Source organism: Leptonychotes weddellii, chromosome 11 (assembly GCF_054177405.1).
Source record: "Leptonychotes weddellii isolate Sample4059 chromosome 11, ASM5417740v2, whole genome shotgun sequence".
Taxonomy (NCBI): Eukaryota; Metazoa; Chordata; class Mammalia; order Carnivora; family Phocidae; genus Leptonychotes; species Leptonychotes weddellii.
This window is the reverse complement of record NC_138379.1, coordinates 60,097,690-60,117,876: the sequence shown is the minus strand read 5'-3', so window position 1 is coordinate 60,117,876 and position 20,187 is coordinate 60,097,690. Positions and strand designations below refer to the sequence as shown.

At 43.2% G+C, this 20,187-nt stretch overlaps 1 protein-coding gene across 1 annotated transcript in view; it reads left to right on the top strand.

The window, feature by feature from the left end:
* LOC115940814 (tripartite motif-containing protein 43-like) overlaps positions 1–860 on the top strand; it is a 39,359-nt gene extending 38,499 nt beyond the window's left edge. Inside the window, exon 7 of the mRNA XM_081797336.1 lies at positions 29–860. Within this exon, the coding sequence (XP_081653462.1) occupies positions 29–534 (506 nt within the window). The 3' untranslated portion in view covers positions 535–860. The remainder of the gene's footprint in view (positions 1–28) is intronic.
* The last annotated feature ends 19,327 nt before the right edge of the window (positions 861–20,187 follow it).

Here is a 20,187-nt window from a genome sequence, read left to right as displayed (position 1 = left end):
GTTTTGACTGGAATTTTCCTTTTGACAGTCAATGTGACATTCAGCAGGGTAATAACCAATCACGATACGAGGCTATTTGAAGACGCGAGAAGTTTGAGGTATGACCGTGACCATCTGTATGCATCCTTGATTCCTGGAACATCTGACTACTTTGCATCATGGGGAGAACCCTGCTTTAGCAGCGGCAAACATTACTGGGAATTAGAGGTGAACGACTCTTGGGACTGGGCTGTGGGTGTCTGTGAGGGCTTCCGTGACGATTCCTGGATGAGGAACATTGGCCCACTGGAAGAACTGAGTGGCACATTCCTCCTGATGTGTGTAAAGGAGGATGATGGCTACAGGCTCTGGGCCACCTGGCCTCTGTCTCCTGTGTTCACCGAGAAACGTCAGGGCAAGGTTGGGGTGTTCCTTGATTTTGACACTGGAAGTTTGAGTTTTGTGGATGTGGCAAAGCATTGGATCATTTGGAGGTACCACGATGGCTGCTTGAAATCTCCTGTCAGGCCTTTCATGTGCTCTGGCCACAGATGAGGGCTAAGTCAAGAGCCTGACCTGGGACACCCCGGAACCTGGTACCTGAGGGAGCACCACTCCATCAAAGCCAATGAATGTTAGTTGATTACCTTTTCTGCTTTTTCTACTTGGATGTAACCTGCTGTTCAAATAAAGATGTCTTGACACCCACAATTCTGTCACTTCAGTTCCATCTTCTTAGACATCAGAATCTCTTGTGTGCCTTTCATCTAGAATGTGGGTGCCATCATTGGTCACCCATTTTGAGATTGCTGGAGGTGCCAAAACAGATGAGTGTGATTGGAACCTCATGATCCAAACACAGGAACAGGGGGTTTGCACATCAGGTGTGGGCCTGGTTATCTGGGGCGCCCGTGTGGTCTGCAACCCAGTTTCTTCTTCTTGATGTAGTGTATCCCACACATGGATCGATTTGTCTCAGGGTCAAAAACCCAGTTTGACAGGAATCATCCTGACCCTTTGCATAAAGATAGGCCCTTGCTTTAGTGAGCCCCATGTAGCTAGGCCTTTCAGCTTTTCTGTAGTATAAATGACAAGGGATGGAGAAAAGAAGTGCCTCATATACTCAACCACTGTATTCTCAGAGACCAACAGGTTGGCTGCATATCAGGGGCAAGTTCACCAAATATGGGAATGAAGAAATCTAATGATCATGAGACCATGATCTTATCTGAAGGGAACTTTGTTATAAAAGTCAGGGACAAGGAGGGAGTCCAAAGTTCACATTTCCAGGATTTGAAGGCTGGTGTCCAAAACAGATTATACAGGTTGAGTTGACACCATGGAGTTTTGTCTTCAGGAACGTGCATCTGGGTGGGGAGGCGGGAAGTGAAGAGACTGTTTGGCAAGGGACGTGTGTGTGTGTGTGGTTACACTCAGGGTGGTCATACACTTACTTGCATTGAGGATCGTCACTTGGGCCTTGAAGGATGGGATGGGATGGCAGTGATATGGGGCTACCAAGCCAAGGGTCAGGAAAGAATTCTTAAGACCTTTTCAAGGCCAAAAGATGCTTTTTTTATACCTGGGGGACAGGACCTGCGGGCAGAAGGAACTGCACTGTGATTGTGAGGAGTGACTGATTATATACTTTTTAGTTAGTGGAGGTTAGGGCTCAAGCGAGTTTCTAAGGCATATGTGCCTGTTAAAAGCAAGGTCTCCAGGAATTGGAGGGCTGGCTATTAAGATATGGTTGCTTTCAGTCTCCAATAAAACATAAACATTAAGGCAGCCATGGAGCTCCTTGAAGAATGTCATGCTTGCATGGCTCAGGGATTTATCAGTGGGCTGCAAGTTGGAAGGAGACTTGAATAGGGCTACATTTCTCTTGCCTTTGTTCTCCGCGTCAGGAGGACAGAAGAGCAGTATGTGGACACATGCCCCTTACCGTCTGTCCCCATTTCATCATCACACAAGATTGCATTGCTTTCTGTTTCAGCTGTTCTTGTCCCACGCTGGATTGCAGAGTCTCCATTGTCTTTCCACCACCAAATATACTTGCTGGATATATTGTGAGAAACCAACAAAGTAACCTTGTTGATTGAATCAAGTTTGTGTTCTGGACTAGAAAAGGAATAATGCTGGGAGACATTATAGGCTACCATACTTGGGATCCAGTGTTACTGTGTGGCCTGGAACACGTCACCTAAATGTGACTTTGCCAGTCTTTGCTAGTCCTAAGAGTTTACAGTAACTGAGCACTTACTGCGTGGTTTCCATATAAACGGAGTTCTCTCTTCTTTACATATAAAAACTTTAATAATCCATTATTTCCAATGAAAAAACTGAGCCATGAGATAGTTCAGTGACTTTTGAACTCAGGTGTCAACCTCCAATGTCTGTGCTCTTAACTTTGCCATTGGTTGCTCTCGAAAATACAATTGTCTAGCTGGAGTTTAAATAAAAACTTAAAAAAAAAAAAAAAGACCAAAAAAAAAAAAAAAACCCCCCACCCACAACCCAACATATTAAAAAATGCTAAATGACCAAAGTTGAGATTTTTTACACCTTCAAAATATGAAAGAAAAACACATGAAGGGGTCTACTACTGTGCATAGTGAATTTAAAAAAATTTTTTTTAAAGATTTTATTTTATTTATTTGAGAGAGAGCGAGAGAGTGTGTGTGTGTGTACGTGAGTGAGAGCACAAGCAGAGGGAGCGGCAGAGGGAGAGGTAGAAGCGGGCTCCTGGCTGAGCAGGGAGCCCGATATGGGGCTCCATCCCAGGACCCCGGGATCATGACCAGAGCCTAAGGCAGACGCTTAACCCACTGAGACACCCAGGCGCCCTTGTGCGTAGTGAATTTGATTTGACCCACGATATTTTGGCTGTGAGTCTCAAAAAAACAAATAACATTTATAGATTACCTTTTATCATGGAGAAGTGACCAATGGAAGATCATATTCTATGGTTTTAAAAATTCATTTATAATTCTGTGATTGAATTATGCTGATGAAATTATGGAAATATCAATTTAATCCAAAACCTCTTCTGTCTTTCAGAAAGGTATAGGGGGAGGTTTATTTTCCTACAGCATCCAAAGAAGAAAATCACAGAAGAAAATAGTTATAGTAGTAGTACTCATAATCCCCAATTATTTTTTTGTAGTGTCCCCACAAGTGGCATTTTCCAGAGAGAAGTGAGAAAAAAGAAAGCTGTCATGCTATATATATCGTACTGTCATGATTATATGTAATATGCTTATTCCAATAGTTCTTAATATAAATAATACCGACACTACAAGAAATTAAATATTTAGTTTTTAAATCCTTGACCACCCCTATCATACAATGTGTACATTTATCTTGTCCTTATCTTGCTGTCATGCTTCCATTCAATTTTTGAGCTGTGTTAGATTGTTTCCTGTTTTCTGGATTGAGACTATCTATTTTACAACTTTTTATGTTGTCATTCTGCTTTTCAATTTTACTTTCCAATTCTTCCACTGAGTTCCAATTTCTGCTATGTCATATCTAATATATAACCCCTACTGCATTTCTGGATGATTCTTTTTAAAATCTTTTATTTTTAATTTTAATGTCTTTAACCATCTCTATATTTTGGGTAACATAAACTCTGTTAGGGTTCTTCGATTCCACGGACTCCAAAATTTCACCTTTTCTGGAATGCCATGTACTTGGACTCATGAAATAAGTAGCCTTTTCAGATTGGCTTCTTTCACTTAGTCATATGCATTGAAGTTTCCTCCATGCCCCTTGCTTGCTTGATCACCACTTCTTTTTAGCACTGAATACTATTCCAGCATCTGGGTATACCACAGCTTCTTTATCCACTCACTACCCGAGGGCATCTTGGTTGTTTCCAACTGGTGGCATTTATGAATAAAACTGCCGTAAACATCCTTTAGTGACTTTTTGGGCACATATGAAGTTTTCAGCTCATCTGGGTAAATACCAAGAACTAAGATTGCTGGATTGTATGGTGGGAGAAGGCTGAGTTTTTAAAGGAACTGCTGCAGTGACTTCCAAAGTAGCTGCCCCACTTTGCATTCCCACCAGCAGTGAATGAGAGCTCCTGGTTCTCCACAGCCTCGCCAGTATTTGAGGCTGTCACTAGTTAGGATTTTGGCCATCCTAACAGATGTGTAGCGGTACCTCATTGTTGTTTGAAGTCCTTTCCTGCTAGCCACGTCTCTTTCATTTTACTTTCTTTCAGCCCCACCCCCACTCCCATCCTTTTTCTAATGCTATGCTTCTTGGGTGAGGTGCTGGTTATTTGTTTCTTTACAGTTACGACAAAGCCCTGGAGAGACTGGTGGCAAGGTCTGCTGGCATGGGGATGGAGGATTTTCAGTAGCGCAAATGAAGCATCCTGATGGTCAATATTAATCTCAACTCAGAATTTGGGCCAATTTTCATTTATTTTTAAGGGTTTGTAAATTACAGAAGGGACATATCCCAAGTGCGGTGTGTTTATCTCATTAATCACACAGGAGAGTAACTTTCTCTTTCTTCTCAGAAACAGAGAATCACACGCACTCGCGGACTTTAACTCGCATGCTGAGTGTTGAGCGTGAAGAACTTTGAGCTCCTGCTGAGGTGTCTGAATCACTGGGACCACATAAGCGGCCCAAAGACCTAGAGATGGCCTTGCCTAAAGGCTAAGATCACTGGTCCAAAGAAGACAGAATGAAGTGACTGGAATGCATGGAGAGTAACCTTCCTTCCAAGGACAGCCACACATTCAAAACAACCCAGTCACAGACCGACTGGGAAGAAGTAGCTGTTAAGGATTTGTCTGGACAAATGTGCAAACTCAAATGGCTGGAGGTTTCTTATCACTTGAGAAAAATTTGCACTGTGACAAGAATGAGTCCTGGAATATTTGAAAGTCTGTTAAAACCAGGGTCGCCTCATTATATTTTTCTACACATTCTTGGCTATTTTCATTGTTGGTTGTCATGGATATTAGCATCACAGAAGTATTCTTACCCTTTATGTATGAAAAACAGTTGGGGTTGGAGAGCATATTTTATTCTTTGATGTCTTACTGAAACATTTCCTTATTTATCAATGTTTTAAAAGCACAGAATTACAGTATGAGAAAATAATGGTGATATTTTCATACCTCTGCTTGTGAAGCATGATTTTATTTTATTTATTTTTTTTTTTTAAAGATTTTATTTATTTATTTGAGAGAGAGAGAGAATGAGAGACAGAGAGCATGAGAGGGAGGAGGGTCAGAGGGAGAAGCAGACTCCCCGCCAAGCAGGGAGCCCAATGCGGGACTCGATCCCAGGACTCCAGGATCATGACCTGAGCCGAAGGCAGTCGCTTAACCAACTGAGCCACCCAGGCGCCCGTGAAGCATGATTTTAAATCATATTTTCTAACTTATTCAGCGTCCACTGTTTCCTAGCCTTGTCCTACTTGCATGGGATACAGAGATGAAAGTTACAATTCCTGACTTGGGGACACTCACAGTCCAGCAGGGAAGAAGCACCAGTAAGGGAAATGAGGAAGAGGCAGCAAAGCACACATACTGGACAAATACAGGCTAACAAGCTCCGTTTTCTATTACAATAAGATGGCGCTGGTTAAAATAACACAATCTCTTTTCTTATCCATTTTCTCACCTATACACTCTTGTTCTGGGGATCAAATTACCGTCATATAGAATGTAAGTGAAGATTGGATTTAGTGCTTAGGATACACGCCCCGCTAACAGTGGATTCACAAAAAAAAAAAAAAAAAAATGGCATGTTGGCTTTCCTCCTTCCTGCTGATCCAAAAGTACCCATTCATTGGAAGAAGTCCCCCAGAAGAGTGGGCAGGTACTGCTAACTGATGGCCACACAGCTTCCCCCCCGCCCCCCGCCTCTTTTTAAGATTTATTTATTTTATTTGAGAGAGAGTATGAGTGCAGTTGCGGGTGGTGAGGGGAGGATCAGAAGGAGAGGGAGAGAAGCGGACGCCACGCTGAGCAAGGAGCCCCACAAGGGCTCCATCTCCTGACCCTGAGATCATGACCTGAGCCAAATCAGGAGTGGGATGCTTAACCAACTGAGCCACCCAGGCACCCCAGCTTTTCCCTCTTAGAATTTCCCTAGAAATGCAACTGAAGCCAGGAACTCAGCGCCAGAGGGGGTTGTGGCTCTTTGGCTGCAGGATCCAGATGTCCCACTTAATTAGACCTGGCTTTTCTGCACCTTCCCAGGGGGAACTTTTCATCTCCTCACGTGGACGGGGACCAGTGCTGGACACCCAGAACAACAAGTACAGATGCCCCGCTGCCACCTGGCACGCAGAGTGCTGGCTCCCCCCTTCCCTTGCCAGCCGCTCTTCATCGGAGCCCACAGATCCCCACCAGAGCTCTTCTGGGCGCCAGCCCCGCCGAGGTCGTCTGCCCGCCCTGTCCCGCGCCCAGTGGGACTGCAGGCGCTGGAGGACAGGGTGCAGACGCCGCGTGTGGAAGAGGGAAGGACAGCCGCCTCAGGTCCACCCTGCGGCATCCTCCCGCCGCGCCCTCCCTTGCCGAACGTGCGCGGAGTGAAGGAGGCCGCCTGCTCCCGAGAGGGCCGCGTGGGGCTCCGGAGACTGCGCACGGGCAGATTCAGGGATGGGGCCAGGAGCCCCAGGATCCACTTGGCAAAGGTCCGCGGGGTCCAAGGTCCGCGGGGTCCTCGTCAGGTCGGAAGGTTCCTGCAAGCCGCCCGCCCTTGAGCCCAGGGCTGAGCCTCCCGCCTGGACGCCGCACACGCCGCGGGCACTCGCAACACCTCCCTGGCCCGGTCCAGTATCTTAAGGAGCTGCCAGCAGCTTCTGCGCGCCCGGCGTGTTGGTTTTGTTTGTTTGTTTGTTTTTTAAGATTTTTATTTATTTGACAGCAAGAGACACGGCGAGAGAGGGAACACCAGCAGGGGGAGTGGGAGAGGGAGAAGCAGGCCTCCCGCCAATGGCCCGATGCGGGGCTCGATGCCAGGACCCCGGGATCATGACCTGAGCCGAAGGCAGACGCTTAACGACTGAGCCACCCAGGCACCCCACACCTGGCGTTTTCTAAGTTCTTGGAGAACCGCTCCTTTGAAGCCCTCCAGGCCCCCAGGGTCCCTGCGCGTTCGCTACTCCTGGACATCTTGCAAGGCTAAAGGAGCACAAGGTTTTTCCTCGGAGGCTCTTGAGATCCCGATCCTGGGGGATGGGAGCTCTCTGGTGCCACAAGTTCCTGAGAGCGGGCGTCTGGACGCGTTGCCACTAGGGGGCAGCTCGGTTCTCTGTCCCCTGGCCTCAACCACCTGTAACCCCGCGCTGCGCGGGAGCCTCTGTGAAATAGGGACTTCTGGGGCTGGCTCCAAGGACGCCAAAACGTCCCTGTGACCCATCCAGCCCCTGAGCTGGATTTGTTGGAGCCAGGCTCTCTATGGTAGCTGGATGCTGGAACCCGGGTCAGTAGCGAAGCTCCCTCTTGAACTTGGCCGCCTTCTGCACTGGACCCGCATGGCATGTACTCCTGAACCAGATTTCAGAGGTGCGTGTTTGGCTACCTGGCTCCTGCCGCATCCACGACCAACTGTACTTTTGTCTACTCAATATTTTTCCATAGATCGACTTATACACTCAATGTTTTTTCCAAAGAAAACATCGTAAACCTAACAAAATCAATGTGATTTGCATTTCTGAAGGTAACAAAAATAATGAAAACAGTGAAATTATGTGTCTAGATTAAAAAAAAAATAAAGAAGAGACGAAAAATACAAATATATTTAATAACAATTTGACACTGCATCCTGGACTACCCATCCCGAGAAACACAGGAGGCGTTTGACTCAGGCCACATAATCTTTTTTAAAAAAATATTTCTATTATTTCCTATTGTCTTTTCAAAATAGCTTGGAGAAATAAGCTCTTATTAAGCAATCAAACGTTAATTTTCTCGCTAATAAATTCAAATCTCTTTTGGGGGGTCAAGTTTTTATGCCAAATAAAAACTAACTACAGCATTATCAGTCCCATTGGATATCTAGGGAAAAAACAGTGAAGGTTATTCTACAAGAATTCAATAAGAATAGAATGATACAGATCAACATTATTTGTAAAACTGAGGCTATTTACATACTAGCCACAAACACTACCAGCAGTCCGCAGACTCTTCAGCCACAGTTCCAGCTCCCTAACAGCTTCTCAGTAATCTCCAGGTGCCCTGTCAGTCTTCAGCTTAGGACAGAGGGATCTTAAACTAGGGACAGGAGGTGTAGCAGACCAATCCTTGAAATGTCCACACCAAAACCAAGATCAGGAGAATTTGCTGCGGCTCTTTTGGAACCAGAAGCCAAGGCCCCGCTGGGTCTCTTAGCCCTGGCACCTCACTTCTGCAGCAACCAGGAAAGGAATCTGGAATCTCAGCCACAGGACACCTGCTGTCTGATCATGTGTGTGTGTGTGTGAGTGTGTGTGGTGGGGGTGGGGGATGGGGGCCATGCTGGGGAAGACAGGTTAGAATGTCCTCCCTCTGCACCATTCCCACCCCACTCAGGGCTCTGGTTCCTTTTCTATTTTTTTGTCTTTTAAAATAATATATTTTATTTATTTATTTGTCACAGAGAGAGAGAGACAGAGAGAGCGCACAAGCAGGGGGAGGGACAGAGGGAGAAGCAGGCTCCCTGCTGAGCAAGGAGCCTGATGCAGAACTCCATCCCAGGACCCTGGGATCATGACTTGAGCCGAAGGCAGATGCTTAACTGACAGAGCCACCCAGGGGCCCCTGGTTCCTTTTCTAAATGTGCTTCCAGTCTTCTTCAGGACCCACCCAGGTTCCTTATGCCCTCCCTAATTGCTGGGTGGTCCTGCTGCACTTGCCTATAGGCCCATTCTCTAGGCCCCTATTTATCATGCACCTTGTTCTTAAAATTTTCTCAGAGCTCTGACTGTGGGTGTGAGCCCCAGCATCCCCAGGGGGAGGAAGCCCACACATGCAGGTGGCATCGTGTGTGTTTTGCCATCTTGGAGTGGGACATGTTTGTGCCGTAGCCTGCACTCCTTGGCTGCAGGCCACAGTGGGGAGCCCGTGGGCGAGGTCCCACCAGCCCAGCGTTTCGTGGAACAGGTCCTAGCTCTGCCTTTTTCTGCTGTGACAATAAAACCTCCCACCTGTTAAATGTTTTTTTTTCCCCTCAGAGCATCAAGAGGCTATTTCCTAGTTTCAATAGCTGAATAAGTAAATAACTTGAAAAGTCTACAATATGGAGAATAATTTTAAAATACTATATAATATTTAACACATGATATAAAGGAAGATATTGATCAATGTAGGTTTAGTGCATGGTATCTTGTCGATGTGTGTTTTACCTAAGCGATTTATTTTTTTATTTATTGTTTTTTTAGATTTTATTTATTTGAGAGAGACAGAGATAGTGAGAGAGAGAGCACAAGTGGGGAGGAGAGGGAGAAGCAGGCTCTCCACAGAGCAGGGAGCCCGATGCGGGACTCGATCCCAAGACCCTGGGATCATGACCTGAGCCGAAGGCAGACACTTAACCGACTGAGCCACCCAGGCGCCCACCAAGCAATTTATTAATGTTTTAAAAACCAGTGCATCCACATGGCAACCACAATAACAAAGCAATGCATACTCTGAAGGACATAAAATTGAAAATAACAATACACTGTTATCAGTCAAGCTCCAAGTGGGTGATTTAAGAAACCAGAATTTCAACTGCATTATTAGCATTACAATATTATGAGCATGACATAAGAAACATTTACTAAAGTAATGCAATTGTTCAGTCAGAGATTGTACCAGGACATTCTTTTGGTAGATGATTCTACACAGTAAGTGTAGATTGAAACACTTTCCTTTATTTATTTTTTTGTTTTGTTTGTTTAAGAGAGAGAGAGAGCGAGAGACTTCTTGAGAGTGCCAGCAGTGGGGAGGGGCAGAGGGAAAAAGAGGGAATCTCAAGCAGGCTCCATGCTCAGCAAGGAGCTCAATGTGGAGCTGGAGCTTCATCTCAGGACCCTGAGATCATGACCTGAGCAGAAATCAAGAGTCGGATGCTTAACCGACTGAGCCACCCAGGCGCCCCTTATAGTTTCTTATATTTAACGGCATAGAGCCTTGTGATGTTTCTGGATGTGTCAGTCTGGTTAGGCTAAACTACAGGGATATAAGGGAGGGACTCCAGGACTTCTTAGCATCCTCACATCTCTTGCAGCTATTCAAGCAGATCCTAATCTAGGTGCTGCTGTGAAGGGATTTGGCAGATGTAATTAAAGTCCCTAAAGGAATCTAAACGAGGGTGATGATCCAGGTGGACCTGACTGAATCAACAAAAACCTTTAAAGGAATGGTTTGGGCATTCCCTGAAAAAAATTCCAAACAGCAAGTGGAGTCTACATTGTCCCAGTTGCTCCGGACTGCCTGTGGAAGGTTCTAGGCTGCTCCTGCTTTCCCTCCCTGAATGATTGCCCCTCTGTTCTCAGACTGGCTTACCTGGTGTCTATAGTCCCCATAGAAGTCAGTTCCTTGTAGATTCTCTTTTCCTCCTGCTCTCCTTCATCCTCTCCCTCTCTTCCTCCCTCTCCTGCCCATTCCGACCCCCTGACCATTAAGGTTTATTTCTCTGGTTGATCCCTGACTAATATAAGCCTGACAGATTTATCTTCCCTATTAGTACATTTCACATTCTACTACCACCCCCCCCCCTTTTTTGTGTGAAAATGACCCCTCTCTTAGTTTCTGTGAAACACACATGCTGGTTCCTCTGGTGCATAGAAAATTGTAGACACAATAGATATTCCTGTCTCTTGTGTAAAGTCTTGTATAATTTCTTAGTTATCCTGCATATCCTTCTATGGCATAATGTGCTACTCCCATTAATATAATAAATACCCATGCGCAGTCAGCAAATGCTAGATATTTGGAAGATTTAAATGTCCTAGAATCAATATATACTAAAAATTTGGTCAAGAGTAATCACGAAAGTTATGGTAGGAAGACATAATAGACCATTTCCAATAAGTTTAGGCCAAAATGATTATAAGGTTTTCCACTTCAGTGGAATTTTATTTTATGAACCTCTTTCAAACATTCTCCTTTTTAATCAACAGTAGATAAACCACAGGATAATATCACAGAAAAAGTGATCTTCAATAAATGAAAATAAAAAATTATTTCACTTCACTAAATGGTTTCTAAAACACACTCTCTAAATGATACATCTAAAACACATCACCAGATAGACTTATATGTACTCATCGAGATCTAATCATTCATTGAATAACGTGTAACGAGTTCATCCTAAGTGTAGATATTGCTGCAGGTGCTGATGATACATTAGTGTCATTGCCGTCATTAATCCTACGTATCAGGGGAAGGCACAGAAATCAATAACTAAAAATGGATGAAATAATATTAGATGTGACAAGTGAAATGAAAACAATAAGATGAGGGATAGAGAGGGATGGGATTAGCTATGTCACATGTATTTGTATCTATATTTTGTGTACTCTAGTTATGAAAATGGAGCTGCAAACAAGACACAGAAAATCCCTTTCCTATACAACCAACAATCTAATTCAGGGAAGGCATACATCCGACATTAAATAAGTAAAACATATGATGAGTTAGAGTCTGATAGTACTCTGTAGAACAGTAAAGGAGGAAAGAGGAAAGGAGGAGCAGGGAGTGGGGATGAGAAGAGAGGATGCCCCAGATCTCAGCAGTGGGGCTAAATAATGGATTGCAGTCCAGCCCATATAGCTCCAAAACCCACTCTTGAGGACCAGGGGGGCTACTTTGCAAATATGTGAGTTGGAAGAGAGGAGTCAGGAATTCACTTGTCAGGGAGGCTCTTAATGTGCACTTCATCAAGAACTTATTAAGTGGGTAAAATTGGTTGGATAAAAGAATTTCGATCTTGGTACAGAAAAGGAGGGGGAAAGGAGAAATAAAGTTCCGAGGGTTCTGTGAATTGGCAAGGCTAAGCCCTAGGTATAACAGATTGATCTGTCATGACACAGAGAATCAGTGAGATTCAACAGAAGAGATAAAAATGGGTTTATATTCTGAGTAACCCAATGTCCTGGCTGGATTAGGTGAATTTAAGGAGGGAAGCAATCGGAGCTGGTTATTAGAAGATGCCTCCATGTCTCCGTGAGGAACAGCATCATACAGAGAGACCTGAAAGGGAGGACAAGGATATTTGTCAGTGACTCCAGGAAATTACAGCCAGAATGGCTCATGAGAGGGAACTCTTAAGAAGAAAATGTGCCATAAGCCGGATATGGAACTCCTCCAGCTAAAAATTGAGGAATGGTGTGTCAAGGCAGTGAACATTCAGCTGCATGGAAATTCTTTCTCTCAGCTGAAATCTATATTCTCTTAACCTTACATCATTTGTTTCCAGAAATATATTTCCATCACTGTACCTGCTTTATTGGGAGGGATTTCCTCTTCAGAGGATACTCTAGAATTTTTACTCTTCACTCATATCTCATATCATATAATAATAGCAAACAAATTGGTGAAATGATGAATGTAAAAGCTGAAAGGCAAATAGCCTATCTAAAAGTGAATAATTACCTGTTTTGGCTTCTGAAAATCTACAAAATAATATTTAGGTTAATTTTTGGTCATAGCAATCTGACCTCTATTTTCCCTTTAATTTATTTTTTTAATTCTTTTAATTTTTTATTAACGTATAATGTATTATTTGTTTCAGGGGTACAGGTCTGTGATTCATCAGTCTTACACAATTCGCAGCGCAAACCATAGCACATACCCTCCCCAATGTCCATCACCCAGCCACCCCATCCCTCCCACCCCCCTCCCCTCCAGCAACCCTCCGTTTGTTTCCTGAGATTAAGAGTCTCTTATGGTTTGTCTCCCTCTCTGGTTTCGTCTTGTTTCATTTTTCCCTTTAATTTATACCTCTTGATTTGTCCCTTTTATGTTCTTTCAACCCTGACCTATTTGGGAATAAGACCTGTACACGCCTCTGGACGGGCTCAACCACTCTCTAGGGAAGGGGCAGCCCATTAGCAGTGTGCACAAGATCTATTACTTTTTGTTGGGATCGTTTGGCTACTCGTTCTCCTTTTGCTCATTATTATAGTTATTTTCAGAAATAAGTGCATTATTTGACCACAAAAACCTTTCATAACTTGTAATGATATTTGCAAGATGAAGAGTGAATTATAGTGGGAAACTGAAATATGACCCAGGCTCCCAGTGAGTCAGTTGCTTAATAAGTAAAAAGAATGATATAAAAAAACAAAAATGGAACTGACTGGAGCAATAGTCAGAGTCAAGGTAAATCATTTAATGTTACATAAAAATTATACATTTATTCAGCATATTTAATTGTTAGCAGCTAGGAATAGATTTCAAGTGGCAAATATTTTGCTAGGGCTGGTTGTTCTTCTTTGTATTGCTAGTTTCTAATAAGGGCATATGCTATTCATGTAATAGAAACTGTGAATAAATATGTACATATTATCACCAGAATCATTTTTATAAAAAATCCAGCCAAAATAATTTTTAAAAATTTTTTTTTAGCAAAATCACATTATGAAGAGCTATTGTTAAATCTGAGGGCTCCCATTTTTAGCTGTCAAAAATAATGCTACCATGAATATTTGAGTTCAGGTCTTGGTACAGACATATGCTTTCATTTCTCTTGGATACACACCTAGGAGTGGGATTTCTGGGTTCTCTGGTCAATTTATGTTAACATTTTAAGAAAGTGCAGAAGACCTTTGCCAAGGGTGCTGCATCGGAGCCATCCTGCCCCCCTCCCAAGGCACTGGGGCTGCCGGGGCAGAAGCGCCTGCATTTCCCACCACTCCCTTCTCCCACCACACATCACAAAAAGCCACAACAGCAGGTCCGCTGTCTGAACGTCCATCCCCGTGCTTTCCAGCGTACAACCTAAAAGCATCATCGTTCATGAACAGGGGCCTAAGTCAGCGGCTCTCAGAGGATGGTCCAGGCATCAGGACCAGCACCAGCATGTTAGAACGTGTTAGACGGGCAAACTCTCCAGCCTCACCCCAGACCTACTGAATCAAGAATCTCTGTGATTGAGGCCCGGAGGAGGTCTGTGCTCTAACAAGCCCTGCAGGTGATTCAGATGCATCTCCTAGGTTAATGCAGTCTTGAGGTTAATCTCCGAGAAGGATGCTTTCTCAGAAAAGAAACACGGCACAGCTGGGAAGGGAAGCTTCTTTTTGTCCTCTCCCGCTCAAATCCTCCCCTTTCTGAACCTAGACAGTCTAGGTAATAGACACAGAGAATCAGTTCTGGGTGGTGGGGCAGACGGGAACAGGCCAGGGAGGTTCCCTGAGGACAAGCACCAACTGGAAGGCGAGCAAAGTGAGTTGTCTAGAACAAGATTGCCTTGCTTCCTTTTCTTTCCTTGTAGTTTTCCTGAAGGCTTTAATCAAAGTACACGCCTGTACATGCCTCTGTTACTGTTTGCGTTTCTTTCCTTGTAGTTTTCCTGAAGGCTTTAATCAAAGTGCCTCATCTCTGCCCTCTGTTTGGAGGTGGGACCAGCTTCAATCAGCATATTCATGTGGAACACACACACACACACACTCACCCATGGTCACCTCGATGGTGACAGTGGTTACCCAGAAAGCCTTCAAAGAAGTGGAACTGGAGAACCCTCTTCTGCACCTGGAGACATGCCTCCAGAGCTCCTTGAGTTTCATTTCTGTTACTGAAAGGGGCTTCATGCTCTTCACGCAAAGGTCTGTGAATACCGTAGGGATAGTAGTCTGCCTCCACTCTCCTAACACAACTGTGCACACATATTTTTGCTGCTTGTAATATGTTTGTAAATGCTACATAATGAAAGGAAGTTACATTAAATCATTGTAACCCATAATACAGAAAGTTTTTCTCAGTAATACTGTTAATATTTGCTAATACTTTTGGTTACTTTTTTTTTTTTCAATTTTGTGATTCATTGAAAGGAAATGTTATTAAGAGAATTAGCCAAAAAATTGGAATTGTCTGGTAAGGTTGCTTTCATAGGTATTGAGAGAGGGATTGAGGGGAAGAGAGAGAGAGAGAGAGAGAGAGAGAGAGAAGTCTCCGTGCTGTGAAATCAGGTGCACTTTTGATATCCTTCTTGGGAAAATGCAGGATTGGCAAAACTTAACAGAATATATAATAATTTGAAATTTATTTCCCTAATCCCTAATCACAGCAATGTCTGTATCCTCTTGAAGAAGTCTGAGTGTGTGTGAGCATGTACACGCACATGAGAAAGGGAGAGAAGAAACGCAAATATTCCCATCCCTCCCGAAAGCTTTGTAATTTTTTAAAAAGATTTCATTTATTTTAGAGAGAGAGGAGGGGAGAGGGAGAGAGAGAATCTCAAGGAGACTCTGCCTTGAGTGCAGGGCTCGATCTCATGAACCTGAGATCATGACCAGAGCCAAAACCAAGAGTTGGATGCTTAACCAACTAAGTCACCCAGGTGCCCCAAAAGTTTTGTAATTTTTGAGGAGCTCTTGTGTCTAGAGAAAAACAACAAGAAAAAGAGGTCATGGTTTTCAAGGCTGAATGAGATCCAGGATCTTTTCTCTTCTTTTTCTCTTTCCTTCCTTCCTTCCTCTCTCTCTTTCTCATTCTTTTCTGCCCTTTGGTATTATGAGAAGCTGATTTGAAGTAAGGGCTGGGCTAAGCAGAGGTGAATATTGAAGAAAGGTTTCACTTAGTGGCTTTGAGAGGAACAGTACAGATGGTTATTTTGACTGCTCGTGGCTTTGATTTGTATAAATCAGTTGGTATAAAGGAGGTAATCCATCCCATTTGTTTTTGTTGCTGTTCCTTCCCTGTTTCTGAGTAGCTGTTACTTCCTTCTGAGGAACAGAGGAGAGGAGTACGCTACCTAGAACTTCTGGCCCCAGGAGGCTGCTTAAATGCCTATTTTCAGGAAAACTAGGATGCGGCCTGGGGGTGTGTGATGAGTGCCCCACTTAGGAATATTATACTAATGCTGCCAGGGCCATGCCTCCCAGAGAATGAAGAATGGGGGAGAGCTATGCGGAGCTCTGTTCTGCGTGCCAGTTGGGTGCTTGCTCTCAAAGCTAGAATGGGGACTGATCTACATCCCAACCTCCCTAATCTAGGGAGCTCTATTCAAGGACACCTGACAAGCTATGGCTCCATTAAGCAAAAGGAACGTTGAGTCCTGGATGTGGGCTTCGCTGGGTGCTTGGTGAGAAATGAATTCCCAGAACGCATGAACTCACTTCTCATGCTTTACCATGCCTAGAGTCCTCATACACCCCATCAATCCTCCCATCCCTTTGTGGCTCCACTGTGAACCTAAGGGGGTTCCTGATCTCACCTATGTCTAAAGGCAGCTGAGACCCTCTGTGGCTCTGAGAGACTCCTATTAATAGTTATGGAAAGGCTCAAGAGCATGAAGGAGCAATCTATAGATTCATTCTGGGAGTTGTGGGAGCCCAAAGGTAGCATCATGCCCCATCCTACAAACTGAGAGCTAAATGAAGGAAGGTCAAACTGTCTAAAACCCAACTGTTAGATTTGACAAGCTCCTTAGTTGAGAACTTTTGGCCATTCTCTGCTGTGACTTTTAGCCAGGTCAGAGAGCTGCAGGAAGTGATAGTTGAGATCTGTTACTACTGTGGGACATGACCATAGGGGTGGGGGTGGGGTCTTGGAACCCTGAGTGTGAGAAACAGATGAAATCTCCACCCTGGATTATATCCAGTGGGTCCATTTCCCAACATCGTTTTTCCCTTACCAATTTTAAAGTTTTAAAAACCTTTTAGGGTTTTTCCTGGCTCTTTTACCTATTACTGACTCAAATGTGGGTTTTCTCTCAATCTCTTGCTGGGTTTTTACCACTTGGTACTTGTCTCTCTACCTTTCCTTTCATCCCTCTCTTTTCGCCCTTCTCTCGAGTGTGCTCCCTCTCTCCTTCATTGTCCTTCTGTTTATATGCTTAACAACAGTAATGGGGAACAGTTGTGCAAGGCCCTGGTCCAGTGACCCCCTGTGACACAGACACTTTGTTTTGCAAATGAGGAAACAGGTGTCTCAAGGTGTCTGGCCTGGTAAGCAGTGGGGCCGGGACTCTAACCCGGTAGCTCAGCTTCAGGAACCGCACTCTTAACTATGATGCCATATTACTCTCAGCTGTGTTGTCCCCTTCGGGTCTTAATGAACAGCAGCTTTGTGCCAATTCCATAAAATGGAATTTTATACCACCCAAGAGTAACTTTGAAACGTACAGGAAATGTTGCCTGTCACCTCCTCTATCAGCATCCCATATTCTCTACAACTTGGGTGCTCTTCCCCAAGGATTATCTTCCTCTTGGATTCGTGGGTGCATTCGGTTAAAGTAAGGGCAATTTACTTTGTGCAGGCACTGTTTGAACTTTTTTCTCTATATCTGCCCACAGCACCACTGGAAGCTTTTTTGGCTCAAACGACATTTCTCTTTTTGTACCGCTTTCCGTAAGTTCCTCTCTAGTCCTGCTGCTTCTCTTGCCCCACTCTTCTTTCTACTTCTGTACCTGGACATTACTTTTCTCTTCCTCTCTTCCTGTTTACATGATCCCAAATACCTCCTGTCCTATTAGGCATGATCTCCTCACATGTTTATGGGATCAATCAAGACAGGAGAACCTTCACTCCAAGTATTTGAAATGAAGTCATGCCACAGGAATAGGACTGAACATTTTGAGAACCCTCACCCTTTGCTTCCTCCCCTCAACCTGAGCATCTTACATTTCTATTGCTAGATCTCAGGTAAGAACAGCAGCCCCCATTTCTCATTCTGTGATATTTAGATGATCAGCTCATCTCATGTGGTGAACATGAAGAGGAAGAACAGGGCCCTGGAATGTGGGTAGAGACACTCTAGACCTTTGTGCTGGGATCTGGACTGAAGAAGGAGAAGGACTTCAGCATGCTTCTATCAGACCTCATGGTTCTACTGAATGTAGGTGCATATAGGGACACAGTCAGAGGACTGTGGCAAGGACAGGGCCTCCCCCTTCAGTGCAGAGTGTTAATATAAATGCTAGATTTTAGCAAATAGATGATACGTCTCTGAGCCAGCATCAAAAATCTTCATGATGCAGGAGAGTGGGAGGTCACAGGAACTGGCCTGACTGTCCCTTCAGAGGATGGGCCACACAGGGACCGTGAGAATAGAACAAGCACAGTCCGAAGGTGGGGCTGAGGTTTCTCTCTCTTCAGGCCACACTTACTGGTAAGGTCCAGATTCCAGTAGTGCAGTTGTTCCTCCATAGCCTTACCAATGCCTGGCGTGGCCTGTTTTGTTGTTTTGGCTTGATTTTAATGTTAGCTATTCTATTGGGTGTGTAGTTGGATCTCATGGTGGTTTTAATTTGCATTTCCTTAATGACTAATGATGTTTAGCATCTCTTCCTATGCTTTACCTGCCCGTTGTATATTTTCTAGGGTGAAGTGTCTGTTGAATTTTTTGCCTACGTGTTTAGTTGGTTTGTTGCCTGTTTATTCAGGTTTGAAAAATTTTAACAGGTTTTGGACAGAAATCCTTTATCAGGTATATGATTTACAAATATCTTCTGCTAATCTGGTGGCTGTCTTTTCACAGTCTAAATAGTATCTTTTTAACGAGCAGATGTCTTTCATTTTGATGATGTTCAATTTATTGATATTTATTTTTATGGATCATGATTTTGGTGTTGTAGCTAAGAAATCTTTGTATAAACCAGAGTCACAAGGATTTTTAATCTGTATCTTCTAAAACTTCTTAAAAATTTACATTTTACATTTATATTTATGATTCATCTTGAATTAATTTTTGCATAAGGAGTAAAGCTTAGTTGGAGGTTAAGTTTTTCTTGCATTTGCCTGCCCAGTTGTTGCAAAAACTCCTCTTCGTTGAATTGATTTTACACCTTTGTTCAAAAATCAACTATCCATATCTACGTAAGTTAATTTATGGGCTCTATTCTCTTCCATTGATCTATGTGTGTGTCTCTTTATCAACACTACACGGTCTTGATTACCATAGCTTTATAGTCAGTTTTAAAATTAGAAAGCATGGGAAAAAATAAAATTACAAAGTCTGATTCTAACGTTATTCTTCATTTTCAAAAATTGTTAATTCCTCTCGTTTCTTTGCCTTTACACATAAATTTTAATCAGCTTGTCTAAATCTACAAACATCCTGCTGAGATTTTTGTAGGAATTGCATTATATCTATCAATCAAAATGAAAGGAATTGTCATGTTTCCTATGTTGTCTTCCAAACCATAAAAAGGATGTCTCTTTCCATTTATTTGGTCTTTTTGATTTCTTTCATTAGGACTTTATAGATTACAGCATACAGATATTGTGCATGTTTTGATAAATGTCCCTACATTTTCCTTTTACTTTCTCTTTTCTTCTTTCTTTTTCTTGTTTTTTTTTTTTTTTTCTTTTCCGTATTACAAATGGTATCTTTACTTTGGGTTTCACGTAATACATTGCTAGCGTATAGAAACATGATGGGGTTTTTGTTGATGTTATTTCTTTTATATAAACTTGTTCTTTTGGACTTGAAAAAAATTACATGAGTACTTCAGAGAGTTCCTGTATATCCTTGTATTTGCTTTTCTAGAGCTGCCATAACAAAGTATCACAAACTGAGGTGCTTAGAACAAAAGAAATGTATTGTCTTATACTTCTGGAACAACTAAAATCAAGGTGTTGGCAGGACCATACTTCCTCACAGATCAGAGGATATTGGGGACACCTAACATTTCGATTCAGTATGGTACTCTGGATTGGATCCTAAACTAAACAGAGCATATGAGTGGAAAAACTGATGAAAGCCAAGTCAAGCCCGTCTAATTGATGGTAATGTGCCAGTGTCAATTTTTTAGTTTTCTTTTTTTTTTTAACATTTTTTTATTTAGTTATGTTAATCACCATACATTACATCATTAGTTTTTGATGTAGTGTTCCATGATTCATTGTTTGCGTATAACACCCAATGCTCCGTTCAGTACGTGCCCTCTTTAATACCCATCACCAGGCTAACCCATCCCCCATTCCCCCTCCCCTCTGGAACCCTCAGTTTGTTTCTCAGAGTCCATAATCTCTCCTAGTTCATCGCCCCCCCCGATTACCCCCTTCATTTTTCCCTTCCTACTATCGTCTTTTTTTTTTTT